A 24991-nucleotide genomic window follows, 5' to 3' on the forward strand; every position below is an offset into this window, starting at 1 on the left:
TCAGCAGGCCGTAAAGTATATTGTCCACTTGCGGAAACGTGGGTGTCGTGGATATATTCATGTACATAGCTAATGATAATACATTCTCTTTTTAAAAAATACGGTAAATTAGTTTTGTAGCAATGGCTTTGTACGCGAAAGCTGCCGAGATTCTCGAGAAAGTGGAGATGAAGCAGGCTACTGTAAAGACTTTGGTTTACGATAGTAAATTTCAGGTAATTACTAGTTTACTGAGTAGCGTTAGCTATTATTAGCTAGCTAACTCCTTGCTTTGTCAACATTTACCATGTAGCTAACACGTACACATCACAATGGCAATAACTTTCTGGTCATGCCTAGAAGCTAAAAATCCTGTGTGTAAAGAGACTTACAACAGTAGTGTGTTAATATTGTTATAATGCTCTCACCTCACCAGAATATCAAGCAGCTTTTTGCCCTGGTGTGTGAGACACAGAAGTTTTCATCCATCCTTCAAGAGATCATTGAGTCCACCAAGATCCTCAAACAGACCAAGATAAAAATGAATCTGGCCAAGGTAATGTGAAACACATGGATGCAATTATCTTCCCCATCATGCCTTTTTGAACAAACTCCATTCAGTCCCTCCAACAGAGTTCTTCAAGCCTGGGCCTGGGAATCCACAGGTCATAATATGCAGGCATTTGTTTCTGCCCATAACAAACACACCTGATTAGCTACTGTAATTGAATCAAGTGTGTTAGAACAAAAGCCTGCACACCCTGTGGTTCAGATTCCCAGGACCAGGAATGAAGAACACTGCTCCAACACTTTGGCTGGTAGCTTACCTCTTGTTTGGTCCTATCCACACTACGCAGGTTCTGGTGTATGACCTGGTCATCGGTAAGGGGCTGAAGTGTGGCGGGGCCTGGAAGGTGCTGATGATGAAACACCGCTCTAGACTGCAGGCTGCCCTGGCCCGCATGAAGATCAAGCAGAAGGTCAGCCGCAACCAGGACCTGCTCTCCTCCAGTCTCCAGCAGCCTGAAGGTTATATTGATTGATCCCTATTACTCCTGTTAGAAAACAAGACATTTGGGCTTCCAAGAGATGAGTGGCATAGGACTGTATCCGCGAGATGTTCTATAGGCTATAGAGCATATGTGCCAATACCAAAGTGGGCACATTCGCTATATAAATGCAACATTGTTTGTGACAAAACCATCAGTGCGGTTGAAAATGCGATGGAAACCCATTTAACTTGTATTTTTTTATTCGGTACATGGGAATTTAACCGCATAATTGTTTTTATGTGCGCTACGTCATCACACACAGTATTTTACCTTCAAAAAGTTCATTTGATGGAAACGTCTCTGCTGGGAAAATGCACATATTGTTTTTATGCTGATTTTAGAATATTTGCATCTAAATCTGTCGCCAATTGGATGGAAACCTAGCTTGTAACCAGTATGTTGGATCAAGAATGTCATGACAGGCCTGATGGAAACAGCAAATTTGTTGGTAAACTTTCCAAATGTCGACAAAACAAAATATCCGGACAACGAACACAATTGCATTATATCGATGGCAATTTGAATTCTACACATTTTGCCATGAGGCAGAGAGATGATTTTGCAATTGTATAACACATTTCATGTAATTCTACAAATTTTGCCATGGGGCGGAGATAAAAGTTAGCAATTTTACACCTTGTGTATTCTATTATTCTAACTCTCAACAGTAAGCTGGAACCCCAACTGAGTTCCTAAAAGGGGGGCTGCCAGCTGCCCATCCCTGATCTAAAATGACATTGGAGGTGGCTTATGGTAGAGAATTGAATATTAAATTCTCTGGCAACAGCTCTGGTGGATATTCCTGCAGTCAGCATGCCAATTGCACACTCCCTCAAAACTTGAGACATCTGTGGCATTGTGTTGTGACAAAACTGCATATTTTAGAGTGGCCTTTTATTGTCCCCAGCACCAGATGCACCTTTATAATGATCATGCTATTTAATCAGCTTCTTGATATGCTGGATGGATTCTTGGCAAAGGAGAAATGCTCACTAACAGGGATGTAAACAAATTTGTGCACAAAATATGGGAGAAATAAGCTTTTGTTCGTGTGGAAATCTTTTATTTCAGCTCATGAAACGTGGGACCAACACTTTACATGTTGCATTTATTTTTGTTCAGTGTAGCTTCAGCGTGCTGGTGTGCAACCATGGCAAAGTTGTTTTGACATTGAATAGCTTTGTTAGGGACCGTCAATAATTATGTTTCATGTTGCACACCTTTAGTTCTCATTAAAGGATTTGAATATGAATTTCTACAATTTATAGTTGGAGGTTATACAAATTTGGAGCTATTCGAATTTTAACATATTGTCCCATGTACATTGTGTATTTTACCGATGGCCCCCTAACTAATCCCCATAGGGATTTCCAAAGTCAACCCAAATTTACCACAGGTCATGTGCAGCTGCACTCAGAATTTATGATTACTTGTGTGCTGCCAGCTGTGGGCAGTATTGAAACAAACCCAACCTTCATTTACGTTGTGATGCAGTCAACCACAAATCTCACAAAACTCGGTTTTGGATGAGACTGACTTTAAGACCAAAATTATACCTTTTACACTTTGTAGTCAATTTTGACATAATAAATGTTTGAGTCATATTGATGCCACACAGGCTGTTTTCTAAACTATAAGTTTTTTTTAGGGGTAGTTGGTCTTTAAATGTTACTCTCCTTTTTGTTAAAGAATAGACATTTTCACCTTCCCCAGGCGATCAGCTCCCAAGGTATGTGCGTGTGAACACGTTAAAGACCACAGTGGAGGACGCCATTGATTACTTCAAGAGAGAGGGATTCTCCTACTTGGGACAAGCCTACAGGTCTTTGATGTTTCTTCCTTCCCTGTTTATTCTATTGACTGAGGTTGACATGAGGTAAATGGAATGTGTGTTTCTGATGTCCAGGCTCGATGACCTGAATCTGAAGGGGAAATCCTTTGTGGGTGACCTGCACCTTTCAGACCTGCTGGTTTTCTCTCCAAAGACAGACTTCCATGACCACAATCTGTACAAGGCTGGCCACATCATTCTACAAGACAAGGTGAGGATTTTCAATACATCTGTCCATCCTTGAGGTCATCACTGATCTGTACATGATTGGATGAGATTACCTTGTCAGATCTATTCTGATAGAAATTAATTTTAGAATAATTTGAAGGTATTCTAAAAGGGCCTATGGACTTGCCTGTGTAGTACTGTCTACCTTATATCCCAACAGGCCAGCTGTCTCCCTGCATACCTCCTGAACCCTCCTACAGGCAGCCACGTCCTGGACGCTTGTGCAGCACCGGGGAACAAAACCAGCCACCTCGCTGCCATCATGAAAAACAAAGGGTAAAACTTGATTGGAGAAAAAAAGAGAGGTCCCAGACCAAGATTAAGCCTAATCCTGGACTAAATGCCATGTACAAAAATGAAGGACACTTTCTCTTTCCATGACAGAGACTGACCAGGTCAATCCACGTGAAAACTATGATCCCTTATTGATGTCACTTGTTAAATCCGGAGAGGAAACAGTTTAAATGATTTTTTAGCCAATTGAGACATGGATAGTGTATGTGTCTCAATGAGGGTGACTGGGCAAGACAAAATATGTAAGTGCCTTTGAACAGGGTATGGTGCCAGGCGCGCACCGGTTTGTGTCAAGAATTGCAACACTGCTGGGTTTTTCACGCTTAACAGTTTCCCGTGTGTATCAAGAATGGTCCACCACCCAAAGGACATTCAGCCAACTTGACACAACTTTGGGAAGAATTGGAGTGAACCTGGGCCAGCATCCCTGTGGAACGCTTGACACCTTGTAGAGTCCATGCCCCAATGAATTGAGGCCGTTCTGAGGGCAAAAGGGGGAGGTTGCAACTCAATATTAGGAAGGTGTTCTTAATGTTTTGTACACTGTGTACTTTTTATGGTTCTGGGAAACTATTGTCTAGTAGGAATAGGGTATTAACAATTTTATGATGTTAATCCTGAAAAAAAGAGTAGGTTACAAAAGGATGGCTATTTTGATGAAATTTCAAAGCACATTGTAAAGGTTACTTGCCTCACCTTATACATTTGACCCAAACCTCTTTTCTCTGGCCCATGTTGAAGGAGGCTGTTTGCCTTCGACCTGGATGCCAAGCGTCTCTCCACCATGTCCACTCTCCTGCTCCGCGCCGGAGTCACATGTCAGCAGCTGGCCAATCAGGACTTCCTAAAGGTGGACCCGGATGGGCCGCAGTATAAAGATGTGGAGTACATCCTATTGGACCCGTCGTGCAGCGGATCAGGTAACAACACAACCGGTCTGCCTGGTGTGCTCAAAACAAAATATAGAAGTTTAGACGCTTGTTTATTACTCCAGAAAGATGTACCTCAATGACCCAGAAGGACTCTGTATGACCTCTAAAACAAGTACCTTCTTTGTACTCTCAATGTCATTGTTGATTAAAAATAATATTTGTGTGTTTCTCTCTCAGGGATGGTGTGTCTGCGGGACGAGACCTCGCCCTCCCAAAAGGAGCAGGACAAGCGTCGTCTGCAGGCCCTGGCAGCGTTCCAGCTGCACTGTCTCAACCATGCCTTGCGCTTTCCCCGTCTGCAACGCCTGGTGTACTCCACCTGCTCCATCCATACCGAGGAGAACGAGCAAGTGGTGGCCGCCTGCCTGCTGCAGAACCCAGGTTTCAGGTAGGGAACAGAAATGTATATTAAAGCTGCAAGTAGCTTTGCTGGGTTTCAGCTGTGTGCCCACTGTGCCACCATCAGGACAAATTGCCCTAGGATGAGCTATTTCTGTACTGTTTACCAAATATCAGAACTCAAAATCAAACATAAATGTATTGCATTATGTATTTTACTATTTTTTTTAATGATGTTGACTACTTCAAAACGTATTTCTCTACAGAACCGCTGGACTAAGTGGCACCAAATTTGGTATATACAGTCGTGGCTAAAAGTTTTGAGAATGACAAATATTAATTTTCAAAGTCTGCTGCCTCAGTTTATATGATGGCAATTTGCATATACTCCAGAATGTTATGAAGAGTGATCAGATGAATTGCAAAGTCCCTCTTTGCCATGCAAATGACCTGAATCCCCCAAAAACCTTTCCACTGCATTTCAGCCCTGCCACAAAAGGACCAGCTGACATCATGTCAGTGATTCTCTCGTTAACACAGGTGTGAGTGTTGACGAGGACAAGGCTGGAGATCACTCTGTCATGCTGATTGAGTTTGAATAACAGACTGGAAGCTTCAAAAGGAGGGTGGTGCTTGGAATCATTGTTCTTCTTCTGTCAACCATGGTTACCTGCAAGGAAACACGTGTCATCATTGCTTTGCACAAAAAGGGCTTCACATGAGAGGATATTGCTGCCAGTAAGATTGCACCTAAATCAACCATTTATGGGATCATCAAGAACTTCAAGGAGAGCGGTTCAATTGTTGTGAAGAAGGCCCAAGAAAGTCCAGCAAGCTCCAGGACCGTCTCCTAAAGTTGATTCAGCTGCGGGATCGGGGCACCACCAGTACAGAGCTTGCTCGGGAATGGCAGCAGGCAGGTGTGAGTGCATCTGCACGCACAGTGAGGAGAAGACTTTTGGAAGATGGCCTGGTGTCAAGAAGGGCAGCAAAGAAGCCACTTCTCTCCAGGAAAAACATCAGGGACAGACTGATATTCTGCAAAAGGTACAGGGATTGGACTGCTGGGGTAAAGTCATTTTCTCTGATGAATCCCCTTTCCGATTGTTTGGGGCATCTGGAAAAAAGCTTGTCCGGAGAAGACAAGGTGAGCGCTACCATCAGTCCTGTGTCATGACAACGGTAAAGCATCCTGAGACCATTCATGTGTGGGGTTGCTTCTCAGCCAAGGGAGTGGGCTCAGTCACAATTTTGCCTAAGAACACAGCCATAAATAAAGAATGGTACCAACACATCCTCCAAGAGCAACTTCTCCCAACCATCCAGGAACAGTTTGGTGACGAACAATGCCTTTTCCAGCATGATGGAGCACCTTGCCAGAAGGCAAAAGTGATAACTAAGTGGCTCGGGGAACAAAACATCGATATTTTGGGTCCATGGCCAGGAAACTCCCCAGACCTTAATCCCATTGAGAACTTGTGGTCAATCCTCAAGAGGCAGGTGGACAAACAAAAACCCACAAATTCTGACAAACTCCAAGCATTTATTATGCAAGAATGGGCTGCCATCAGTCAGGATGTGGCCCAGAAGTGAACTGCCAGTATGCCAGGGCGGATTGCAGAGGTCTTGAAAAATAAAGGTCAACACTGCAAATATTGACTCTTTGCATCAACTTCATGTAATTGTCAATAAAAGCCTTTGACACTTATGAAATGCTTGTAATTATACTTCAGTATTCCATAGTAACATCTGACAAAAATATCTAAAGACACTGAAGCAGCAAACTTTGGAAATTAATGTGTCATTCTCAACTTTTGGCCACGACTGTACCATCTATAGATTCACATCTTCAAACACAATTTTCCAAGACTCTTGCTCAAACAATATGGCCGCTATGAGCTTGCATGAATTATTTTTTTCTTGTCCAACAGCACCACCATGCGGCCAAACTGAACCATATTTTACAGGTTAGCTAGACGCATATCCCTGAGCATGTGTACCAAATTTAATCAGTCAAACCGATCAAGAGATAAAAACGTGCCTGTTATAGCGCCACCGTGTGGTCGATTTGAATGTGCTTAGATATGTTGAGTCTTGACAGTATTTGGTACATATGCTGCAAATTAATATCCGTGTTGGAGTTATATGCATTTGTGCCAGACCACACCCACATTTATTGGTCAGTAGCAGCCATGTTGTTTGAGATGCTATCTTGGGAAAATACAAATTGTGAGATTTTGGTCCATAGATGCCAAGTCTCAAGTTTTGTGCATATCGGTCTTTCAGTCCCAGAGGAGTAGCGTTTCAAGTGTTAACAAAATTAAAAATGGCGTAAAACCCATCATTGTACTTCATGGGTCCTTGAAGCACATTTGTTCCTTGTGAGGAGAGGAACCTATGTACTGGATTTCAGGACTCTAGGTCAGTCACATTGGGTGAGAGGCGTGACCTTTCACTTGTTATAGCGCCACCATCTGGTCAATATGCACAGTAATGGATGAGAGGGTGTGGCCCCTTACCGTCATGCATTGTTGCAACCTGGGAATTTGCATTTTCACAAATTGGCAGAAAATAAATCAACGCCAACAAATACATTAGGGTTTCACCAGCTTTGCTGCTTAACCCCTAATGATCAATTCCCAAATAGATTTATCATGGAACCGACTAAGTATGTGACCTGTGTTTATGATCATAAGAACAGTATAGCATTGTGGAAACTGACGTAAACCTATGATCTGACACACCGGCTGTTTCTGCAGGCTGGTTCCACTGCTCCAGCAGTGGCCCGAGCGTGGTCTGGCTCCCCTCACAAAGTGTCTCCGAGCCAGCACCACCAAAACCCTCACCCATGGCTTCTTTGTGGCCCTGCTGGAGCGACACACAGCACAGAGGCTAGAAGAGCAAGCCTCCGAAACACTGTGAGTAGCAGTTATACATTCCGTGAAAGCAAGGCAATTTAGAGAAAGTCTAGATTATACCGTTGCTGTGTGAAGTTAACCAACAGAAATGCAACATTGTTAATGCTTGTCTTCACTGTTATAGCAATCCGGTTGCTGAGATGAGTCCAAGTAGTCCTTCTGCCAGTAAGGACATACATGAGGCCGATGTCACAGAAGGTGGGGATGAGGTTCAGGAGCCGATGAGCACCACCAAGGATATGGACATGGCTGAGGAAGCCAAACCCACAGAAACCTCAGGAGGAGTGAAGAAGAGGAGGAGGAAGAAAAAGAAAGTTGGGGATAAGGAGGCTCTGAAGCCCAAAGCCACTGAGGAACAGACAAATACCTCAGGAAGAGCAAAGAAAAAAAAGAATGCTAAAGTGGAGTGAGACTGACCCTTCAAAGGAACACTGGCTTTGGGTGCCTTGGCGGTCATTTAGACAAGCTATATTTTTGCCCTAACTCCAGTCGACATCGAAGCTGGCTGTGCCACGTTGGGAAAGCTTAGTCATGGTGACAATGATTGTCACTGCTGGATTATAGGTAGCCAAACTAGACATGGCATTGCATTTTTCTACCCAGTCAAGTTCTGATATTGTGGAGAGTACTGAATCTTATAAAACACCTTTGTATTTGTCTGTTACTGCTATTTGCCAGTCGGGCAGTCACTTGTACCCTTGACCATGTGTATTCCTTAAATAAACACACATCCAATCTTTTTTTTGATCGGTTCAAATGTATAGACATGTTCAGACAGACCAGTCACTATGATATCTTTATCACATTTTATTTAAAACCAGTACATTTAAGACATGAGCAGAGGGGAGAATGTTATAATACACTGCCCATGTCTGCACATTCACTCTCCTCTCGAATTGCCCATTGTGAGCAGATGTTTGCGTTCCCATTCACAGTAATATACCTCTCAAACACTCAATTTAAGACGTCCAGCTCGAACACTTTGCATGTTTTAAAAAGTCAACATTTCATGTCATTTGAAGCTTCAACAAAATAAAAACACATGGTAAAGCCTTGGTCCTTGATTAAATCCACAGGTAAGTACAGCCATAAGTCCAAATGTTAAACATTACTTATTTACACAGCTCTGCACAAGGGTAAATGACTGTTCGATTTACAAACGGGTAAAGCACAAAAGTGTCAATGGATTATGAACCCAAAAATGTGACAGTGTGGTTAAATATACTACATTCAATGTATTGTGCATACGCAAGATCTGGACCAACAAGATAAGACAATTATAAAGTCCTGTCTATGGGAACAAACAAGGTGGCCAGGCCATTCAATATGGTTTGAGTTGACCTTCAGCACATTGTCCACCGATCTGTCATAAGCAGATATCACAAGATGTAAAAACAAGCCTGGTAAACTGAGCAAAACAAAAACAGCCTTGTTTCAAAAGCTGTCAGTCAAAAATGACCACAGGGCAGACTTCATTGATCTCACTTCACTTCCAGATAACTGAGGTGGGGTACTATCAATTGTTTTAAAAGGGATTTAAGTATAACATGGGTATCATACATAGCTACATCGTGGAATGATGCATAATTAAAATATAATTTAAAAGAATGAACAGGGTACTTTAGTCCCAGCAAAAATAAACTCACATTCAAGTCAGTCTTTCTATACACACACACCTCACACAGTAACACACAAAGCCACAAGTCTCATTCAAGTCTAAAGCAACACAATTCACATTTGTCAGGCTTATACTGTACACAATGATCAGACAGACAGCATTCATTTACAGTACCCATACAGTAGCAGACCCAGTATGCTCTCCTATAAAAAAGTGGAGCTCTTACAAAGGGAAACTTTTAGACGCTTTTATTCCACAATTTCATTACGGTTGAGGAAACCTTAACGAACTAGAAAAATTCTATAAACTAGACCAATTGTCTCAGTGAGCCAAGCTTGAAGGAATTCTAAAAGGCAACCTGCCTTAATACAAAAATAAAGTTTGTGTACATTGACACTATTTAGCCAAATCATGCCCCCCACACACATTCATACACCTCTCACAATAACTAGCCTAATTGGCTCGACCAGGAGAGGTTCCGATTAAAAATTAGTATTCAAAATCCTAGTTCTGTCTCAAGAGGGGCGAACCGATTCAACACCCGAGGTAATTTTTGTAACCTACATGGTTAGTCATGTTTAGCGCACAAAGAGTTAGGTTTGACTTGAAAGACAATTCCCCTCCAGTTCCTTTAGTCCTGAGTTTTGATCCAGCATTAATGAAAATAACACCTCTCCTGCTGTGCACATTTGTGAATCCAGTTGTATTGACACACTCAAACACATTCATCAATAAATTGTTAAAAAGTCCCAACAAAACTCAGAACCTCACCCATTGAGCATGCGGGTAAAACCACGTCCGGCACTAGCAATATGCCGCCATTCACCACATTACTTCCTCCAAGCCAGACTCACCGAGGCAAAGATAGTAACAAGCTAAAAACACCAGAAAAGACTTGAGGGGAATCATACAGGGGAGGGGAAAGCGGTTTGACGGCTGAAGGCGCACGTAAAGTATGTCTATCTGCAACGCTTAAGAGGGGAGCATGTAAACTCCAAATTCAATTATCTTATAAATGCACTCATCTTGGTCTTGATAGTATACAGATGCAGGGGTCTTGTGGTACAGTGCCCAGGTGTTTGTAGTTTCTATCATTGCCAGTCAGATGAAGGTGGAGGCTGGCATTCAAGATAGAAATTGTTCTGTGCCATGTCATTGTGAGGAACACTTACAACACTGGCTTTCACTGATCAAGCAGGGTCATCATCAATCAAGACTGTGACTAGTTGAATCTGTGTTCAGTGCTGGGGAAGACTCCATCCCCTATGGCTCTCAAGGACCACATTACTCATCGCTCCCATAACACACACCTGCTCTTAATGACCACGGTTAAAATGCATCCTTATTTCCTTGTAGTAATACCTAGGTTAGGTGGACAGTACAGTAGCTGGCTTTTACCCAGCCAATGTAATACAATCCTCAGGAGAAGTTACTTCAAGGAAAAAAGGAAGGATTTGTTAAGATTCTCAACCAGTCCCCAGATCTGTTTTGAATGCCCCCACCTCCCATCTTCACTATGGTGAGAGCAGGAGTAGTGGGGGAAAAGGAGAGATAGTCTAGTACAAAAAGGACCCATGAAAAGGTCTAAGTGGTAGAAGAGATTATTTTGAAGGTCAAACCTTAAGTATTGGCTTTGGTTTTCTCCACAAGTCCAGGGTAACCTATTTACACCAACACAATATTGACCCATTAATGACTACTACCCTGGGACTCCACATAATGTATACATGTGTTATGTTTAACTGATCCCATGATGGCAGTCTGATTCAGGATTTTATTGTTTACCTTATTCTGGCATTCAGGATCAAACAAGTATCAAATTTACATTGCAGGAATGCTTCCCAGTGTCTGTGATACTGTACAATAATAAAAGGGCATATCTGGGACCAATACACTAAGCACTCATTTAAAACAGCTAAGGCCTAACTAGTGCAGAGATGCCACATACCAGTCTTCATTAACCCAAATTAAAAATGTCTTTAAAATGTAAAATAAATTCATTATCTCAAAACTGTCAACATCTCCTATATAGTATGGTTACAATGTACAGCTGGATAAATCCACAGATTATACTGTATGTGAGCCCCATTTTGACCGTGGGCATATGTCAGAAAAACACATTCAGCCCTTGTATAGCCGTTAAAACAGCCCTGCTTAGAATTTCATACAAAAACAAGTGTGTAAGCACGAGTCTCGATTCGACTGTCAAAAACGTGTCATTAAACGGGCGTAGTAGGGGAAATCCAAAAGCCGGGACAGAAAGTTGTTTTAATTGGATATGCTTCCCTCAAAGTCTAAAGGATTTCAATAGTCTTTTCTCTTTCAAGTATAAACCCACTATCGTTTTGCCTCATATCCCCCTTTCTTTTCCTCACTGTGAGAGTGGCTACACAATCAGTAGAGCGGTAGACATCCTAGTAGGTGTGTGTGCTCCTCTGCTAACCCTGTACCACAAAGGGGGCCAGCCCGGCCAGGGGAACAGAAGGCTAGAGAGGGCTGTTGGTCTGACTGGGGTTACAATGTGTTAGCCATAGAAGTATCAGTTCAGCTCCTCTGGACGATGTCATGGCAGTGCTGAATGGGTAAGGGCATCCGGGCTATGCCAGATGCTACCACACCTGGCTGGGCTACTTCTTCCTGGGGTGCTGCCGTCGGGCCTGTAGTCTCTGGCGCGCCCCTGATGTTTTGGAGCCAGCGCCAATGGAGAACGAAGGAGCTGATGGAGAGCCTGGTCACAAAGAACAAGAGAGGAGTTAGTGTGTCAATACAAAAATGCACCTGGCTGTTGACTAGAACCACCACAGCTTCTCAAAGTCAAAAAGAAATACAGATGTGATGGTAATTTAATTACTGCAACTTATGGAAGACCATGAAAATAAAATAACCGTCAAAATTCAAATTCTGAACTATATTTTCATGTAGATGAACTGTACCTAATAGTGGGAGGTTACACTATCTATTAAACTTTCTACGTCTCCGCCTCTTTCCTTTGATGCTGGAGCAGCTAATCCGCTAGACGATCGGGGCCCGAGAACGCTACGAGCTGTGGCACTTCACTACAAAAAATGTTGACATGTAGACTTTCTTTTATACAATGCATGTTTTCATTGCTTGCTAGTAAATAGTTTTTTTGGAAGGTTGGATGTGTGACTATTCATTAATTATTCAACCGTCAATGAAGCCTATAATGCGCTAATGTGTCAAATGGATAATGCTCCAATCCTCTCCAACCTGGCATGATATAATCTGATACGGAATCTTTTCTTAAAATGTATAGACTGATCAGGCCTGGCCGCTATGCCAACCTAGGCGACACCAAAAAAATTGCCGCCCTCCAATCCACGCAAAGTAGAATAGTAGCCTAGGCTTTAGTGTGTCGGCCAGCAATGCACTTTTGTGAATACCCAAGTGATAGCCTACCGTTTGTAAAACAGGCAATTTATCATTAATCCCTGTCATTTCGTTACATACATTTCTGTCCCCATTATACTTTCCTTGTCAATAAATTATCTTATAGCCTACTTTCGGAAAGCCTAAGGTAGGCCTAGGTTTTTTTTATTTACTTTTTAAGGAAAGGATAAATATTTTTGGATGTCTGACACACGCTAGTGGCTTTGACTGACAGATGCGTGCGTGTCTGTTCGCTGATTCTCTATAGGCCTATACACGTGTGTGTGTGTGTGTACACAAAAAGAGAAATGTCCCCTTTTCAGGACCCGGTCTTTTAAAGATAATTTGTAAAAATCCAAATAACTTCACAGACCTTCATTGTAAAGGGGTTAAACACAGTTTCCCATGCTTGTTAAATGAACCATAAACAATTCATGAACATGCACCTGTGGAACAGTCGTTAAGACACTAACAGCTTACAAACGGTAGGCAATTAAGACCACAGTTATGAAAACTTAGGACACTAAAGACGCCTTTCTACTGACTCTGAAAAACACCAAAAGAAAGATACCCAGGGTCCCTGCTCATCTGCGTGAACATACCTTAGGCATGCTTCAAGCAGGCATGAGGACTGTAGATGAGGCCAGAGCAATAAATTGCAATGTCCGTACTAAGAGACGCCTACGCCAGCGCTACAGGGAGACCGGACGGACAGCTGATCATCCTCGCAGTGGCAGACCGTGTAACAACACCTGCACAGGATCGGTATGTCACACCTGCGGGACAGGTACAGGATGGCAACAACTGCCCGAGTTAGACTCTCAGCCTATTGCGGACAGAGGCTGGACTGCGGGCTTGTAGGCCTGTTGTAAGGCAGGTCCTCACGACACAACACCTGCAACAACGTCGCCTATGGGCACAAACCCACCGTCGCTGGACCAGACAGGACTGGCAAAAAGTGCTCTTCACGGACGAGTCGCGGTTTTGTCTCACCAGGGGTGATGGTTGGATTCGCATTTATTGTCGAAGGAATGAGCGTTACACCGAGGCCTGTACTCTGGAGCGGGATCGATTTGGAGGTGGAGGGTCCATCATGGTCTGGGGCGGTGTGTCACAGCATCATCGGACTGAGCTTGTTGTCACTGCAGGCAAATCTCAATGCTCTGTGTTACAGGGAAGACATCCTCCTCCCTCATGTGGTACCCTTCCTGCAGGCTCATCCTGACATGACCCTCCAGCATGACAATGCCACCAGCCATACTGCTCGTTCTGTGCGCGATTTCCTGCAAGACAGGAATGTCAGTGTTCTGCCATGGCCAACGAAGAGCCCGGATCTCAATCCCATTGAGCAAGTCTGGGACCTGTTGGATCGGCGGGTGAGGGCTAGGGCCATTCCCCCCAGAAATGTCCGGGAACTTGCAGGTGCCTTGGTGGAAGAGAAGAGTGGGGTAACATCTCACAGCAAGAACTGGCAAATCTGGTGCAGTCCATGAAGAGATGCACTGCCGTACTTAATGCAGCTGGTGCCACACCAGATACTGACTGTTACTTTTGATTTTTACACCCGCTTTGTTCAGGGACACATTATTCCATTTTTGTTAGTCACATGTCTGTGGAACTTGTTCAGTTTATGTCTCAGTTGTTGAAAATAAACGCAGTTGACAGTGACAGGACGTTTCTTTTTTTGCTGAGAGTGATGTGTATTTACATCTCCACACATATACAAAAGTATGTGGACACCCCTTCAAATTAGTTGATTTCTCTATTTCAGCCACACCCGTTGCTGATAGATGTTTAAAAAAATGAGCACACAGCCATGTAATCTCCATAGACAAACATTGGCAGTAGATTGGCTTTACTGAAGAGCTCGGTGACTTTCAAGGTGACACCGTCACAGGATGCCACCTTTCCAACAAGTCAGTTCGTCAAATTTCTGCCCTGGTCAACTGTAAGTGCTGCCATTGTGAAGGGATAACATCTAAGAGCAAAGTGGTAGGTCACACAAGCTCACAGAACAGAACCGCCGAGTACTGGAGCATGTAAAAATTCTGTCCTCGGTTGCAACACTCACTACTGAGTTCCAAACGGACTCTGGAAGCAACGGCATCACAATAACTGTCAGGAGCTTCATGAAATGGGTTTCCATGGCCAAGCAGTCGAACACAAGCCTGAGATCACCATGCGCAATGCCAAGCATGGGCTGGAGTGGTGTAAAGCTCGCCGCCATTGGACTCTGGAAACACGTTCTCTGGAGTGATGAATCACACTTCATCTGGCAGACGAATCTGGATTTGGCGGATGCCAGGAGAACGCTACCTGCCACAATGCATGGTGTCAACTGTAAAGTTTGGTGGTGGAGGAATAGTGGTCTTGGTCCGTTTTTCATGGTTCGGGCTAGGCCCCTTACTTCCAGTGAAGGGAAATCTTAACGCTACAGCATACAATTACATTCTAGACAATTCTGTGCTTTGTGGAAGGCCCTTCCTGTTTCAGCATGACAATCCCCCCGTGCACAAAGCGGGGTCCATACAGAAATGGTTTGTCGAGATCGGTGTGGAAGAACTTGACTGGCCTGCACAGAGCCCCGACCCCAACCCCATGGAGCAACTTAGATGAATTGGGAACGCCTTCTGCGAGCCAGGCCTAATCGCCCAACATCAGTGCCCGACCTCACTAATGCTTGTGACTGAATGGAAGCAAGTCTCCACAGCAATGTTCCCACAACTAGTGCAAAGCTGTCACAGAAGAGTGGAGGCTGTTATAGCAGCAAAGGGGGGGACCAACTCCATGTTAATGCCCATGATTTTAATCCACATACTTTTGGCCACGCAGTGCATGTCCACTCAAAAAGCTTCCTAAAGTAGCCTGCCTGGATTCCATCTCTTTAATAAGATTCAAACACTCCTGTCATGATGTAATCTAGTAAAAAGGACTGTTTTCAGTAGCTTAGACCACATTATTTCTCTCATTACAGCATCCTCTGAAGAATATGTCAATGCCATCGGATGACCGCAGCAGCAGGGTTGTGACTTTTGCGAATAGTTCGGGAAAACTGGGAGAAACCAGGATCTGTATTTAAACAAAATGATATGCAGAAAAGCCAACAGACACGGCCACGGTCGGCATACATCTTTATTTGACTCCATTAATGTTGTGTCAATATGACAGATCCTCTCCAACCAGGGAATTCTTCATTTGTTGATGAATATTTATAAGTAATAACCTCAATAATAATAATAATAATAATAACGCCCGCCCCCGGAATAGTCATGCTGGTGACAGTGTACACTGGCCTGGCCAATTACCGTAACCTCAAATTCCAAGACGCTTTTTGCTACACACTTGAGGCATAATGCGTGAGAATCAGAAACAAGCTCCAGTTATTTTCTTACCGAATGATGAGGATCCCATAGCACTGAATCCTTGAACTGGAGTTCCTGGGCTTCCAAAGGGGACAGGACCTGCAGCTGTGCTCTGGCCAAAAGCAGGGGTAGACGTCCCTGTACATGTGACAGCAATAAATGAACAACTAGGGACTAAAATAAAAGACAAACTTGTTTGAACTGGCCAAAAATGTAAAGTACTACTTCTGCCACCAAATGCAGAATTTATCAAAATTTGTGAATTCCTGAAATCATAATCAGTAAAAGAGTGGGTCTTATATTATACTAGATCTACTAACCAAAGTTGAAGCCTGGTGTCTGTGTTGTGGGGTTAGAGGTTCCAAACTGAGTGCCTGAAATGGCTGCGCCGAAGTTGAAACCTCCGGTGGCTGGCTGGGCAGGGGTAGCAGGGGCCTGCTGTGTGGACACACCACCAAACGAGAAAGTTGGGGCGGAGGCTGGGAGTATGCCGACAGTCTGGGTGGCAGAGCCAAAGGCAGGGGCTGCTGTGGTGCCCGTGGTGTTGCCAAATGCAAAACCTGTGGAGTTGGCTCCAAATGCCAGCTTAGTGGTGGTCCCAAAGGTAGAGGCCGCCGTAGTGGCAGCCGCGCCAAAAGCAAAAGGGGCAGGGGTGGCCCCAGTGGCAGATGAACCAAACGTGAAAGGATTAGCTGCCGCAGTAGCAGCCGGGGCCTGAATCGCACTGGGGAACGCCGATGCCGCCGGAGCTTCGAACGACGACTTCCCAAACGTGAAAGTGGACTGGTTTGCAGGTGCAGAAGCAGTAGCAGTGGCTGCAGTGGGCATGCCAAAGCCACAGAAGGATGCGGTGGTAGAGTTCTGGGTGGCTACAGGCTGGCCAAAGGTGAATCCCCCCTGGGCGGTGGCTGAGGGTGCGAGTTGAGTGTCGGCAGAGGTGGTGGTCATCGCACCAAACGAAAAGCCGCTGTTGCTAGTGGTGGCGGCTGCGGTGGAGCTGAGGGTGGGTCCAGGAGCTGTGGTGGAGGCAGTGCCGAACTGGAAGGTACTTCCTGTGGCAGTGGTTGTGGCAGCAGTCGTTGCAGGCAGCGCACTCCAGTTTCCAAACAGACACTTGACAGATGGCGGGGTGGCTGGGTTGGTGGAGGGGGCGGTGCTATTAGACAGCCCGGTGAACAGGGAGGCGGCTGGGGCCACTGTACTGCTGTTGGTTAGCCTGCTGAACACTGTGGCAGATGCACTGGCATTGGAGGGGGCTGAGGTGGAGGCTGGCTGTCCAAAAGCACTGGTGGCTGTGGCACTTCCAAATATGGGTTTAAAGGTGGGAAGAGCAGGTGTGCCCTCTGGGGCTGAGGCCGTGGCCCCGAAGATGGGCTTGAACCCAGAGGACAGGAGGGGATTATTACTACTGGTTGTTTCTGTGGTGGCGGTTGTGGTAGTAGTGGGGGCCGGTGAGGAGGACAGGGCAGTCAGTGGATTGACCATTCCAAACAGGCTCGCTCCACCCAGGATGGGGACACTGCTGGGGGCCTTGGTGACTTGGCTCAGTGCCTGGGTGAAGGCAGAGGGCATGGTGCTGGCAGGCTGGGAGAGGGAGGGTAGTGCAGGCTGGGAGAGGGAGGGTAGTGCAGGCTGGGAGAGGGAGGGTAGTGCAGGCTGGGAGAGGGAGGGTAGTGCAGGCTGGGAGAGGGAGGGTAGTGCAGGCTGGGAGAGGGAGGGTAGTGCAGGCTGGGAGGGTAGTGTGAGCTGAGGAGCAGTCAAGCTGGTCTTTGACTTCTGCTCTGCAGGCACCAGTGGTACATGGGTCGTCACTGCTGTCACCAAGGAGACAGCCGGAGCGGGAGGGAAAACAAGAGAAAAATAGGCTTTTGAGTAACAACTCATATAAACAAACAATCATTCAACGGCAACTACCAAACAAAAGTGGCTCACAACTTTAAATGATTGATATGTGATTAACAGACCTGTAGTATTGTCAGCAGCAGCACTGGTGAGGGGGTTGTTCCTCATCATTTTCAGAGACTCCAGGAGGGGGTTGGCTGCAGGGGTGTTGGTGACGGGGTAGGCTGGGGCCGTGTTGACGGTGCTTGAGGGGACGGGGTCCAGGTTGATGACAGGGATAGGAGCCGCCACACTAGCAGGCATTGATACGGTAAGATGGCTAGCCAGCAGGGTGGGTGTGGGGTTGTCTGACACGGGAGGCTTAGAAGATGTGGTCACTACTGGAGCAGGCTTCTCTGGCTCTGGAACAAAAGAAATGGCCCAAAATCAATATCTTATTCGTTTTTTTGGGACACTGGTTTAGAAAAGTTGGGAATTGGCAATACTCACCAGGCTCTTTGAGGACTGTGTTGATCTGGCTGAGAGCGGCTTTCTTCTCCTGATCCAGGTCTTTCACCGTGATGGTGTAGCCCAACTCAGGAGGTGGAGGCTGCAGAGACAACATCAATGTTAATACTCCCTGTCTGTCAGATGATTAGCTACATGTCCCATTTGAGGACATGTTATATTATGCAGTATTTCTCACCAAAGAGATTTGGTCTCCTCTACGGCTGGACACCAGCGGAATCTTACGTTTCCGTTTCCCACTACCGGCAGAGTCTGACGAGGCTGAAGCCACAGGGACTTCAGGGGCTGGAGACAGCTTCCCTGTAACAGGACATTGACTTAATGTGTGTCTCTTTTGGGACGTGACTAAAGCTCTGAACCTGATCGGAATAGTGGAATACGCATCATAAACATGTTCTAACCAGTGGTTGGTGCTGGGTCTGTCAATGTCTTGTCAGACCTCGCCAAGGACACGGAGCTGGGTGAGCGAGCGTCCTCTTCCCTGACACAGAAAAAAACGGTCACAAACTGCTAGCGGCCATGACAGCTCTCATTTCATCACAGGACACAGTGTGAACCTAGAAATGTTGTCTAGAAGGAGGAGAGGGTGAATACCTGGGCTTTTTAGAGGCTCTCTCTGGGGTCTGGGACCGGGACGACCCAGGGCTGGAGAGCGGGGACAGACTGCGGGTGGAGGCTTTTTTCCACTTTAAAACAAACGTGATAATTAGGTTTAGGTTAGCACTCACCCCGGTTTTCTGACAAAATACAGCTCAGTGTAGGTCAGCTCCAGGGTTTCCATTAGGAAATTGTGGCAGTGGACAACGTGACAGGGAAGATAAAAATTTACCAGCCATTTGAGAAATATACCAGATCCATATTCATTGGGTGCGTAACCCATTAGGGTGTCCACCCAGTGTTCAGAATGACAGAAATCACATTTACATTATGGTAATTAATCTTAACAGAACATGCAACTCCTGTAATGAAGCAGCCAATAAAACATCCTTTTCAAACACTTCCCAAAATGCAATTTGCAGGAAAACACCATTCTAAACAGTGCACCTGATGCAAGCGGTTCCATATGTGATAGAGATGAAAATCTCTGTTAGAAACTTAGAAAGAGGGGGACTCTAAAGATACAACAACTATGATGGGTTGTTAATATGACTACCGTAGGATTGTGCCTTTGACTCCTGGATAACGAAAGAAATTAATCGGCTGATTGTTTTTTGTTTATTTGTAATAATGACAATTACAACAATACTGAATGAACACTTATTTTACCTTAATATAATACATCAATAAAATCAATTTAGCCTCAAATAAATAATGAAACATGTTCAATTTGGTTTAAATAATGCAAAACCAAAGTGTTGGAGAAGAAAGTAAAAGTGCAATATGTGCCATGTAAGAAAGCTAACGTTTAAGTTACTTGCTCAGAACATGAGAACATATGAAAGCTGGTGGTTCCTTTTAACATGAGTCTTCAATATTCCCAGGTAAGAAGTTTTAGGTTGTAGTTATAGGAATTATAGGACTATTTCTCACTATACGATTTGTATTTCATATACCTTTGACTATTGGATGTTCTTATAGGCACTTTAGTATTGCCAGTGTAACAGTATAGCTTCCATCCCTCTCCTCGCCGCTACCTGGGCTCGAACCAAGAACACATCGACAACAGCCACCCTCGAAGCAGCGTTACCCATGCAGAGCAAGGGGAACAACTACTCCAAGTCTCAGAGCGAGTGACGTTCGAAACGCTATTAGCGCGCACCCCGCTAACTAGCTAGCCATTTCACATCGGTTACACCAGCCTAATCTCGGGAGTTGATAGGCTTGAATTCATAAACAGCAGAGCTGCTGGCAAAACGCACGAAAGTGCTGTTTGAATGAATGCTTACGAGCCTGCTGGTGCCCACCGTCGCTCAGTCAGACTGCTCTATCAAATCATAGACTTAATTATAACACACAGAAATACGAGCCTTAGGTCATTAATATGGTTGAATCCGGAAATTATCATCTCGAAAATAAAACATTTATTCTTTCAATGAAATACGGAACCGTTCCGTATTTATTTAACGGGTGGCATCCATCAGTCTAAATATTCCTGTTACATTGCACAACCTTCAATGTTATGTCCTAATTAGGTAAAATTCTGGCAAATTAGTTCGCAATGAGCCAGGCGGCCCAAACTGTTGCATATACCCTGACTCTGCGTGCAATGAACGCAAGAGAAGTGACACAATTTCACCTGGTTAATATTGCCTGCTAACCTGGATTTCTTTTAGCTAAATATGCAGGTTTAAAAATATATACTTCTGTGTATTGATTTTAAGAAAGGCATTGATGTTTATGGTTAGGTACACGTTGGAGCAACGACAGTCCTTTTTCGCGAATGCGCACTGCATCGATTATATGCAACGCAGGACACGCTAAATAAACTAGTAATATCATCAACCATGTGTAGTTATAACTAGTGATTATGATTGATTGTTTTTTATAAGATAAGTTTAATGCTAGCTAGCAACTTACCTTGGCTTCTTACTGCATTCGTGTAACAGGCGGGCTCCTCGTGAGGCAGGTGGTTAGAGCGTTGGACTAGTTAACCGTAAGGTTGCAAGATTGAATCCCTGAGCTGACAAGGTAAAAATATGTCGTTCTGCCCCTGAACAAGGCAGTTAACCCACCGTTCCTAGGCCGTCATTGAAAATAATAATGTGTTCTTAACTGACTTGCCTAGTTAAATAAAGGTTCAATTAATAAAAATATATAATAATTGATGTGAGCCATCATGGGATATCAGAGTCCTCCGGCGGTGCTACCATGTCTCCAAGAGCGAAGCGGTTCATAGCACATAACACGAGAAAGATGAGGGCTATCGCAATACTTTGTCTAGTTCTCTATTATATTCCATCCTTTTATATAGTTTTCATTCTTGGAGTTTATTGCATTGCCTGTTATCACAACTCTATACTAGAGGTTGACCGATTAATCGGAATGGTCGATTAATTAGGGCCGATTTCAAGTTTTCATAACAATCGGAAATCGGTAATTTTGGATGCCGATGTAGCCGAATAAAAAAAAAAATATATATATATCTTTTACACCTTTATTTAACTAGGCAAGTCAGTTAAAAATTAAGAACAAATTCTTATTTACAATGATGGCCTAGGACCAGTGGGTTAACTGCCTTTTTCAGGGGCAGAACGACCGATTTTTACCGTGTCAGCTCAGGGAGTCGATCTAGCAACCTTTCGGTTACTGGCCCAATGCTCTAACCACTAGGCTACCTGCCACCCAAACAGCCAATATAACTGATTTGCGAGCCCCTATGAGCACAGATTGAGCAAAAATGTTTTACTGTTTACAATAGTTAATTGTAAAAAATAAATTAAAGAATCAGAAAAGTAATTGCTCCAACTTGGGTTTTAAACCAGTCGGCTTTTAAAAATCAATCATCCATATGAGTCTTGAGGTATGGCTAAAGAAGCCATATGAGAAACAGCTCTAGTGCTGTCTGAGGTGATACTCCGCTCAAAATTGACTGTTTGTCGTGAGTGTGATAAATAGCATTCACCATGAGTAATGAAAATGCAAACAAGCCAATTCCACTAAATGATGCATATTAACCTAAATATCGAAAAGCATGACTGTCAAATGTATTTCCATCGACTGGTATTGTCGATCAATGATTAAAAGCATTATTTTGCAGCGGGATTACTTTTTTCTCCAGGTCAATTTGGCTGGAAACAATTTTATTTATTAGCTTGTTGTTTATTTTATTCCTAAAAACTGCAATTAATGGCTAATGGAAACCCTGGTGAGCGCTCAACTGAACTCATAGCTGTTGATCCAAAACAGAGGAATCCCATCAGAGGTGTACTGCCCATCCCAATTATAAAAGGTACCGGAGAAACGCCTTGTGAGGAGCTGAGGGAGCTGCGGATGGAGTTGCGGACCGAGCCCAGGGTGCCGCTGGGGGTCAGCCCACAGCTCATGGAGCTGATGGAGGAGGTGCGTGACCTCTTCATTGTTGACTCCTCCACCATAGCATTCAGCCCTCGCTTCAGAGAACTGGGCCGACACAGGAGAGGAAACAGGATTTCAGGAGTGATTGGAGAGGATACAGTATTTGTATGAGATAGATCTATATATATATATATATATCTCTCTCTAACATTAAGAAGACACTGAATGAAAGCACATTTGTATTCAAATTTAGTATCAGGACTTGAATCACTGAGACGGACAACTTTTTGTACAGGCATTGCTCCTACTCACTTCAGCACCAGCTGTGATGGAGCTCCATTGGGCAGCAGTGGCTCAAATGCCAAGTGAGCACTCCCACTGCTGTCATGGCGCCTAAGTGAACAAAGAGCAGGTGTACGTTGTAGACATGGTATTGTGTGGCTCCTGAAGACTGAGAGACACTAAAGTGTGAGAAGAACAATGGTACATTCCATACAACAGCATTTAATCCTGTGGTAGTCGCATACCTCCTTTTGCTCTTTTGCCATGCAGTGAAGCTCCTGTCATCTTCCACCACTCTTTTGCGACTCTCTTTGAGCACGCTCAGAACAGTCTCCCTGGAGCAGGGGTCTACAGGGGCCCCCAGGCCTGGAGAGCCAAGGACTCCCGGGGAGTTCAAATGATCAAATCTGCACACACACACACAACAGCAGCAATTACAGAACAAATGTCAGTGTGGCCATCCAACAGCTAAGGATGTTTTCAAGCTTCACACAGACACTCAAATAATGTGCCACAGAACGATGACAGTAGTGTAAGATAAAGCTGCTTGCATTATCACTAACAGATCTTCAAAAAGTTTGTTATAAGAATTCAAATGAGGCAAGACAGGAACAATATGACTTACAACTGGGATCGAGTGGTGTTGTGATCTGGCCTAGCGATCTTCACTGTGACTGGACTGTGGACTGCCGGAGAGTTGCGAGGGGTGAGAATATTCTTCTTTCTGAAGCCGTCCCACTGGTTCGGGGGCAGGATGCCCACAGAGGAGGTGCCCGTCTGCTGGAGGGGGTAGTGGCGCTGGGGAGTGATGGTGAACCTGCCCATAGTGCCAAGGGGCTCCCTGTACACAACAGAGTGGCCACAGGTTTAGGTCAATGCATTCTATACAATAAACTGTCTGGCATAGATCGTTGCTAAGCTGATTTCAAATGCCACACAACAAGGACTTTAAAGTAGCAAAATAGGGTACGTTTCCTGTCAAGAGGGAGCTCTGACCAACCATTTATTTACATATCGACTTTCATAACCATATCAATGTTTTGAAATGACATTAAAAGTAGTAACTGCAGTGATCATTACAACTTAAAAAATAATATTACTCTAGTAGCTAGCTAACGCATGTTCAAAACAACATTGTTACCGCTAGTCTCGTGCCATTCAGGCGTCCAAAGTACCGTATGGTCTCAATCAGGAATTGAGGGGGAAGGAACACTCCCTGCCTTGCACAGAATGGAGCCCGATAGTAACTCCCACATTTTCAAATCTTGGAGGGAATGCTAGGACGCGTTGGGGCGAAGCCGCAAGTCTTCTCAATACATTTCAAAACAAATGTTTTTATATTTACTGATAAGTAGCTACGATGATAACTTTCCTAAAGTTTAAAATCGTGTAACTGCACCATGTGTGCAACATGATCCGCAATCGAAACATTTTGTTCGGAATTTAGCACGTTGCATTGGCAAACCAGCTAACGTTGATGTGTTAGGATAACTAGCCACCGTTAGCTGGTCAGCGAAATGTTATACTAATGTTAGCTAGCTAAGTAAATATTATTTAAGTACTCACCCCCCGAATGACAGACGTCTGTTTGGAGTACTGACAGCCTGGTTGGGTCGCGCCAATCTTTCGCGTAAAGTTAGCTGTTCTCGTGCGTTGGGGTTAGCACCCGAACTTGCACCCGCTCGCGGCCTCCCAACTGAGGGAGGACTTTCTGCCTTCCCAATGTAACTTCCCATGAGTATATCCCGAGGACTGAGAAGAAATGAGTCACTGTGACCCGCGTCTTTCCGACAAATAGCGCTCTCGAAACGTCGTTGGCCAGTAAATACTACTGATTCCCGAACATCATCCTTGACAGTGCGACTCCTAACTCTTCCCGCTGTGGGTACTCCGTTTGCAATCCCTGGCAACCAGCGTCGCAGCACGGGTGGAATTCTCAGACCACGGCGTGGATGAGGGCCTAAACTAACGTAAAGAGATTCTCCGCTGTGATAATAACATGCAACGCAACAAACTCCAAGAATAAAAGCTATGTAAAGCAATGTTGGAATATAATAGAGAACTAGACAGAATATTGCGGTAGCACAGAACACGATAGAGATAAGCGCTATTAATCGCTTCTCTCTTGAAGACATGGCGGCACCGCGCCGCCGGGAGGACTTTGATATCCCATGATGCCGCGCGTCAACATAGCCAATATAATTTATTCGCGAGCCCCGATGAGCGCAGATTCGTAAACTAATGTTTTATTGTTTACAATATTTTATTGAAAAAAATACACCCAAGAATCAAATAAATGTAATTGCTCTAACTTGGGTATCGCACCAGCCGGCTTTAAAAAAAAAACATGATTCCTTATTCCTATATGAGAAACAATGAAGTCTATGATGAGAGCCACAGTCCTGAACCTACAACATTATGCAAATTCCAGTGATGTAAATTACTTCAGTAAAAATACTTTAA

General features: G+C 44.3%; 2 protein-coding genes across 3 annotated transcripts; one reads left to right on the forward strand and one right to left on the reverse strand.

Annotated features, from left to right (window-relative positions):
• Positions 1 to 3: 3 nt before the first annotated feature.
• LOC120031040 (28S rRNA (cytosine-C(5))-methyltransferase-like) lies at positions 4 to 8303 on the forward strand. Its single transcript, XM_038976584.1, has 10 exons — positions 4 to 215; positions 416 to 535; positions 837 to 1008; positions 2745 to 2853; positions 2938 to 3073; positions 3251 to 3366; positions 4126 to 4304; positions 4494 to 4704; positions 7415 to 7573; positions 7698 to 8303. Exons 1-10 carry the CDS (start codon positions 123 to 125, stop codon positions 7981 to 7983), a joined length of 1581 nt encoding a protein of 526 aa, XP_038832512.1. The 5' UTR covers positions 4 to 122; the 3' UTR covers positions 7984 to 8303.
• Positions 8304 to 8362: 59 nt separating this feature from the next.
• On the reverse strand, positions 8363 to 24686 carry LOC120031031 (nuclear envelope pore membrane protein POM 121-like). Of its 2 annotated transcripts, none has more exons than XM_038976571.1 (13): positions 24095 to 24686; positions 23154 to 23369; positions 22774 to 22935; positions 22559 to 22639; positions 22186 to 22351; positions 18887 to 18978; positions 18694 to 18773; positions 18471 to 18592; positions 18275 to 18374; positions 17908 to 18186; positions 16264 to 17754; positions 15974 to 16081; positions 8363 to 11919 (listed from the first exon to the last, which is right to left on the reverse strand). In XM_038976571.1, exons 1-13 carry the CDS (start codon positions 24661 to 24663, stop codon positions 11819 to 11821), a joined length of 3567 nt encoding a protein of 1188 aa, XP_038832499.1. In that variant the 5' UTR covers positions 24664 to 24686; the 3' UTR covers positions 8363 to 11818. The 2 variants fall into 2 exon arrangements, with proteins under 2 accessions (XP_038832499.1, XP_038832489.1); XM_038976561.1 differs by having other exon boundaries at positions 16264 to 17757.
• Between the last annotated feature and the right edge of the window lie 305 nt (positions 24687 to 24991).

The sequence above is a fragment of the Salvelinus namaycush genome, chromosome 3 (genome assembly GCF_016432855.1).
Source record: "Salvelinus namaycush isolate Seneca chromosome 3, SaNama_1.0, whole genome shotgun sequence".
Classification (NCBI taxonomy): domain Eukaryota; kingdom Metazoa; phylum Chordata; class Actinopteri; order Salmoniformes; family Salmonidae; genus Salvelinus; species Salvelinus namaycush.

Excerpts from the sequence above, each read along its gene's own strand:
- LOC120031040 (XM_038976584.1), top strand. The coding sequence starts at position 123 with ATGGCTTTGTACGCGAAAGCTGCCGAGATTCTCGAGAAAGTGGAGATG. Across the intron at positions 536-836 it reads TAAAAATGAATCTGGCCAAG|GTTCTGGTGTATGACCTGGT; the intron begins GTAATGTGAAAC and ends CACACTACGCAG. Across the intron at positions 3,074-3,250 it reads ACATCATTCTACAAGACAAG|GCCAGCTGTCTCCCTGCATA; the intron begins GTGAGGATTTTC and ends ATATCCCAACAG.
- LOC120031031 (XM_038976561.1), bottom strand. The coding sequence starts at position 24,663 with ATGTCTTCAAGAGAGAAGCGATTAATAGCGCTTATCTCTATCGTGTTC. Across the intron at positions 18,979-22,185 it reads CCTCACAAGGCGTTTCTCCG|TGGAAAAAAGCCTCCACCCG; the intron begins GTACCTTTTATA and ends TTTGTTTTAAAG. Across the intron at positions 18,375-18,470 it reads GAGGAGACCAAATCTCTTTG|CCTCCACCTCCTGAGTTGGG; the intron begins GTGAGAAATACT and ends TTGTCTCTGCAG.